The sequence below is a fragment of the Dipodomys merriami genome, unplaced genomic scaffold, assembly GCF_024711535.1.
Source record: "Dipodomys merriami isolate MVZ:Mamm:240054 unplaced genomic scaffold, mDipMer1.0.p SCAF_1, whole genome shotgun sequence".
Lineage (NCBI taxonomy): Eukaryota > Metazoa > Chordata > Mammalia > Rodentia > Heteromyidae > Dipodomys > Dipodomys merriami.
Window position 1 is genome coordinate 90,586,229 of NW_027202270.1, and position 6,000 is coordinate 90,592,228.

A 6,000-nucleotide genomic window follows, 5' to 3' on the forward strand; every position below is an offset into this window, starting at 1 on the left:
TGCTATCCATCATTGGCACCTGGACTCAAGCCTAGATTGAGGTAAAACAGGGAAGCAAGAGTTTCTCCTAACCATGGTCCTCTTGATCCACAGATATCAGAAACCCTGAGCCCTCGGTATACCAGATGAAAGATCCGAAATTCCGAAACACCTCCATCTGCCTGTTCACTGATTTTGATTCTCAGATCAATGTGACGCAGGGTTCTGAAGCCATGGACTCTGAAGTATTTTACTCTGGAAAAACTGTGCTGGACATGAGATCCATAGACTTCAAGAGCAATGGTGCAGTGGCCTGGAGCAAAAAAACTGATTTTGAGTGCACTGGTGTCTTCCAGGAGAAAGTCTCCCTCCCTAGCTCAGGTGAGTGTCTCCCAGTAGCTCTGCAAGCTGTTTCCTTGCTTTCAGGAGAGCCATAGTTCTATCCAGAGCACAGGTCAGTGATGTCTAAAAGATGTTCAGGTTGATATTGACAGGCTTATCAGTTGTCAGCAAAACCTTCACCCTCTTTTTACCATAGAGCAGTGAACCACATCCTGCTATGCTGCAGAATGTTTTGGGCCAAAAGCAATGAAGAGAAGATGGTGGTGCTGGGTATTCTTGGCTCATGCCTGTAATCCTAACTACTCAGGAGGCTAAAATCTGAGGATGGCAGTTGGAAAACAGCCTGAGTAAACAAATCTGTGAAAATCTTATCTCCAATTAATCAGCAAAAAGCCAGTCATGGAGCTGTGGCTCAAGTGGTAGAGCACCAGCCTTAAGCATAAAAGCTAAGGGACAGTGCCCAGGCCTTGAATTCAAGCCCCAATACTAGCAGAAAAACAGAAAGAAGAAAAGGAAAATAAAAAAGGAAGGGAGAAGAAAAGAATAAAGAAAAGATGGCAGTGGTGGACACTGACTCAAACTTGGTTTTACCTTAACATATTACAAGTCCCCCCACCCTTCCTGCTGTTGTTTAGGGTAGCCACTCATTCATCCCACAACCACCAACTGTGCAGTTACACATACCAGGCATTAGAAAAATCAAGTCAGATTAGGGTTCTCCTCCTAGGAAGCTCCATCTTCATCAAAAAAGGAAAAATTCCTGGGAAGGGCAGGTCACAGGTATCACAGCCATATGAAGGAAGATACTATTCTAAATATACTGGGAGGGCTGGGAAGGTGGCTCAGTGGTAGAGCGCTTGCCTTGCATGCCAGAGGCCCTGGGTTCGATTCCTCAGCACCACATAAGCAAAAAGAAAAAAGCCAGAAGTAGTGCTGTGGTTCAAGTGGTCGAGCGCTAGCCTTGAGCTGAAGAGCTGAGGGACAGTGCCCAGGCCCAGAGTTCAGACCCCACAACCAGACCCAAAAAATAAATAAATACACTGGGAAGCTACTGATTGGCTGTAAGCTGTAAAGTAACTCCCAATTTACATGTTTTAAAAGATCAAGCTGGCTGGGTATCATTGGCTCATACCTGTAATTACCCTAGTTCAAAGCCAACCCAGGCAAAAAAGTCTATGCAACTCTTATATCCACTTAACCAGCAAAAAGCCAGAAGTGAAGCTGTGGCTTAAGTGGTAGAGAGCCAACAGTGAGCAAAAAAGCTAAAAGACAGTGTTCAGCCCTATGAGCTCAAGCCCTAATGTACACACACACACACACACACACACACACACACACACACACACACACACACACACACACACACACATCAAGCCGTGGGAAGAGTAAATAATATGCCAAGAGTAGTAGCAGAAGAAGAATGGAGGGGCTTGGACTAGTTGAATGCAGGGAGTTGAATGAGCAATGCCACTTGAGTTTCAAAGATACACCGAGGCAGACATGAGAAGGACAACAAAGCATTCAGGATGGTAGTTGGACATGATATCTTGACATGAAGAGAACAAACCAACATAGCTGGGGATCAAAACTTTCTGGAACATATAAGAAGCCCTATGGGCCTTGTCACTATGTATCTTCTCAGTGCCCCTATATGACTATGGACTGGAGCCTTCCCAAGGACAGTGTCTGTGTTGATGGCTCTTTGTGCTCACATCATGATGCTTGTGTCTTGAACAGCCAGTATTTGTTGAATGACTTGGAAGCCAAGGTGCCAGTCTTGTCAAGGCCATGGCTGCCCTCGTAGGTACCCTAAGCAACAAGCTCCCTCACCAGGCTGGAATATAGCTTAATGGTAGAGTGCTTCCCTAGCATGCATGAAGCCCTGGGTTCGACTCCCTAGTACCACATAAACAGAAGAAGCCGGAAGTGGTGCTGTGCTCAAGTGATAAAGTTGCAACCCTTAAGCAAAAGAAGCTCAAAGACAGAGCCCAGGCCCTGAGTTCAAGCCCTAAGACTGGCAAAAAAAAAAAAAAAATCTCACCATGGAAAGGTTGCTAGACATTCACTGACATAACCATTGGGAAGGTCTGGGTAGAAGGGTCAGCCTGCTCTAGAATCTAAGAAAATTTCTTTGTTTTTCATTGTAGATCATTCTTGCAATGCCAAGTTGGTAGAGAAAAGCTTTGAAACAGGTAAGAGAGGGGTCTAACCCGGCTTTACACAATGCTGGGGAGGTAATGGGCCCAAGAACCCTCACTGGAGAAGGAAAAGGGTCTGGGGAATGGATCTGAAGATGAAGCAGCTGGAGATTTCTCAGCTACTCAAAGCTGACCAGGATCTTTCTTGAATCCCTCTCAGTATATCTAAAAAAATTTTTTCCACTCTAAGTTCTTGGAGGGTGGATCCCCAGTTTTCCTAGGCCAATGACTCAGTCTTAGGTTTAGGCCTCTGTATTTATTTCAGCAGTTCCTGTGTCAGGAGAGCCAAAGAAAACAGCTGGGTGTCCAGCTGTGAAATTTCTGATTCCCTTCAACAGAGCCCTGAACTAGCCAGACACTTCCCTCCATAGCTGTGGAAGGGCAAAATGAGAAGGGTTGCTTTCTTTCAAGGGAAAGAGCCAAATTCACACGGGTTTAGACAGATCCTTTCTCTCAAGAACCACGGCCACTACCTCATTCCCATATGAGTTATCACTAGTTGTCAGCCACTAGTCTCACCCGGGGGCCCAAGGCCTGAAGGACTATGACTGTCCTGAGCACCTACCATCCCAGTAGGACTCAGAAATAAAATAAGGACCACGTCCAATTAGTATTTTCGTTTTGAAACACAATACTGTTGACCCTAGAGGAAAACTCACAGAAGCCCAAAGAGAGATAGGTCCAGGAATGGAGGCTCACCCCCATCTGTCCCTCCCAGCTTTGGGGAAGCTATTGGTAGGTACATCATGGGGAGCTGTGTGGAGGTGCACACACATAACATAACGGCTTTTGGTTTTACAGATATGAACCTAAACTTTCAAAACCTGATAGTGATCGGGCTCCGCATCCTCCTCCTCAAAGTGGCAGGATACAACGTGTTCATGACCCTGCGGCTGTGGTCCAGCTGAGGTGAGAGACCAGCAAAGGAGGGAAGAAGAAGGGTGGGCATTTGGGTCTCAGGGTGAGGCTCCAACTTCCCTATAGGAATTTGCTTTTAAATCCTAACACTTGGGCTGGGAAGGTGGCTCAGTGGTAGAGCACTTGTCTTGCATGCCTGAGGCCCTGGGTTCAATTCCTCAGCACCACATAAGCAAAAAGGAAAAAGCCGGAAGTGGCACTGTGGCTCAAGTGGTAGAGCTCTAGCCTTGAGCTGAAGAGCTGAGGGAAAGTGCCCAGGCCCAGAGTTCAGGCCCCATGACAGGACCCAAAAAAAAAATCCTAACACTTGCCCACAGAACTCTTCTCTTCCTTCCCTCCTCCTTTTTTTGGTGCCAATATTGGGGTTTGAACCCAGGACCTTATACTTGCACTTGACTTTTTCACCCAAGGCAGGAGCTCTACCATTTGAGCCATACTGCCACTTCTAGCTTTTTGCTTGTTAGTTGGAGATAAGAGTCTTATGGACTTTTCTGCCCTGGTTGGCTTTAAACTATGATCCTCACGTCTCATTCTCCTGAGTAGCTAGGATTACAGGCATGAGTCACCGGTACCTAGCTCTGTTCTTCCTTATTAAAAATTCCTTTTGTTAACAATGGCAGAAACATTTGGAGGTTTTTGTGTTTTTTAATTGTAATACATTCATTTTGGCCTCCTTGATTGAGCCATGCCTCCCCTATGAAGTACAAAGAACAGTTATTGGCTTCATTTTATTTTATTTTGTACAAGCACTGGGACTTGAACTCAGGGTACAGATGCTGTGTCTTAGCTTTTTCCCCTCAATGCTAGTGCTCTACCACTTGAATCACAGCTCCACTCCCAGCTTTTGGCTAGTAAATTGGGACAGAAGTCTCATAGGTTTTCCTTCCAGGGCTGGCTTCAAATCATGATCCTCAGATCTCAGCCTCCTATCAATTTAGAAATAAAATGAAGTCAAGTAACCTTAAGGACTACACAGCTAATGTGTGAAAGATAAGAGAAACTTAGCCACCAACTCATGTATGCCACATACCTCCTGCTGTACCTCTTTCCCTGTGAGGCTAAAGGGGTCCCCAGTCCCTTTCCTTGTGTCTTCTCTCCCAAGCATAGCTCTCTCCGCTCAATATAAGAAGACATTATGCTCATTAACGTGAATCTTGTCTTGAGCCTTCATGCCCATCCCCCACCTAGTACAGATCAAGTTCTACAGCTTCAAGAGAGAACTATCTCCATCATGTCCCTAAAGTGCTGGCCCTCCTCCCTCTCCAGCCTGACTTCTGTTCTTCCTCACCCCAGGTTGGCACGATGATAAGAAGAGCCTGAGCTCCCTCCTTCATCCCTCCTCTTCTACCCCATGGAGAAGAAGGCTTCCCTCATATCTCTGGCCTCCACGGAATCCCACCTGAATTTGCAATGAAGCTTGCTGGATTGCTGCTAATGACTACTGCTTTCCTTCTGTTCCCTCATGGCGGCTGACATAGTCAAGTTCATGTTCACAGCAAACAGGGAGGCTGCGGCAGCGTCTCCTGGCTGTGGAGGACCTCCCTGCCCTCTCCAAAGACTTCCTCTGTGCTTCCATTGAATAATGGGACTTCCATAGCATCTCCAGGAACTAGCATTCCTAGAAAATGTTATGAGAGTTGATGGATTTTATTCAATAGTGTTCATAAAAATATCTTTATTACTGTTTCTCAAGATGTGGGGAAAGATGATCTCATTGTCTAGGCCCTCCCTGCTCCGCTATGTATCCAAGCTATACTTTGGATCATTCTGCTGCCCTTGACTTCATTAAAAGTTACTTAGAGACCAGAAACTGTGCCTCTGTTTCACTGGTTTGGTTGGGGGCATTTTCTGCATGCAGTTGATCACTAGAGAGAAACCAAGGCACCTGTTCATTATGCTTTCCAGAATGCCTAACTTAAGCTGTTTTAAGACAATCCCTTCTTGGAATACTTGCTTAAAAATTTCCACTTAGTAAGCTAATGGCCAGGAAAACCTTCATCACAAGTTTGGAGCCATGCCCTTCCATTTTCATGACCCACCCCTGGGCCACCATCTCGTAGAAATCATTATACATGGTGCTAGTGATCTGTAGTTGGAATCTGGCAGGCAGAGACCACGTAGCAAGTGTTCCCAAAATGGCACCTACTGCCCATCCAGAAACATCTTCACCTCTCCTCTTGGGATTGACTTTCCACAGAAACAGTACATTTTTCTGCCCCAGGCGTAGGCCCTTGAGGATACCAGTCTAAGAACAGAGCTGGAGGGAGGTGAGTCCCCATCAGGATTTTACATTTCCACCATCTTGGACAAGAAAATGAAGAAAAGGAGATACACTCTCCTCTCAAGCAAAGACATCCTCACCTCAGAGACAAGAGGTGGAGTCCCTGGGACCCCACAAGCTCTCTCCTAAGCCTCTAACTATTGTGCCCTTACCTCTGGGACAGAGGTTCTGATGCGAACACATCTCAGAGATGACTCAGTCACCCACCCAATAATACCTGACCAAGGCCAAAACCAAGGCCCAAAACTTCCTAAGGCCTGGAGGGGCTTCTTCCCCCAAATG

The 6,000-nt window shown here is 46.1% G+C and overlaps 1 gene segment (V, D, J or C); it reads left to right on the forward strand.

Annotated features, from left to right (window-relative positions):
- The window catches only part of LOC138828668 (T-cell receptor alpha chain constant-like), a 59,136-nt gene extending 53,889 nt beyond the window's left edge, over positions 1 to 5,247 (forward strand). Inside the window, 4 exon segments of the C gene segment in view lie at positions 94 to 360; positions 2,469 to 2,513; positions 3,321 to 3,428; positions 4,731 to 5,247. Of these exon segments, the coding sequence occupies positions 94 to 360; positions 2,469 to 2,513; positions 3,321 to 3,427 (419 nt within the window).
- Positions 5,248 to 6,000: the final 753 nt, after the last annotated feature.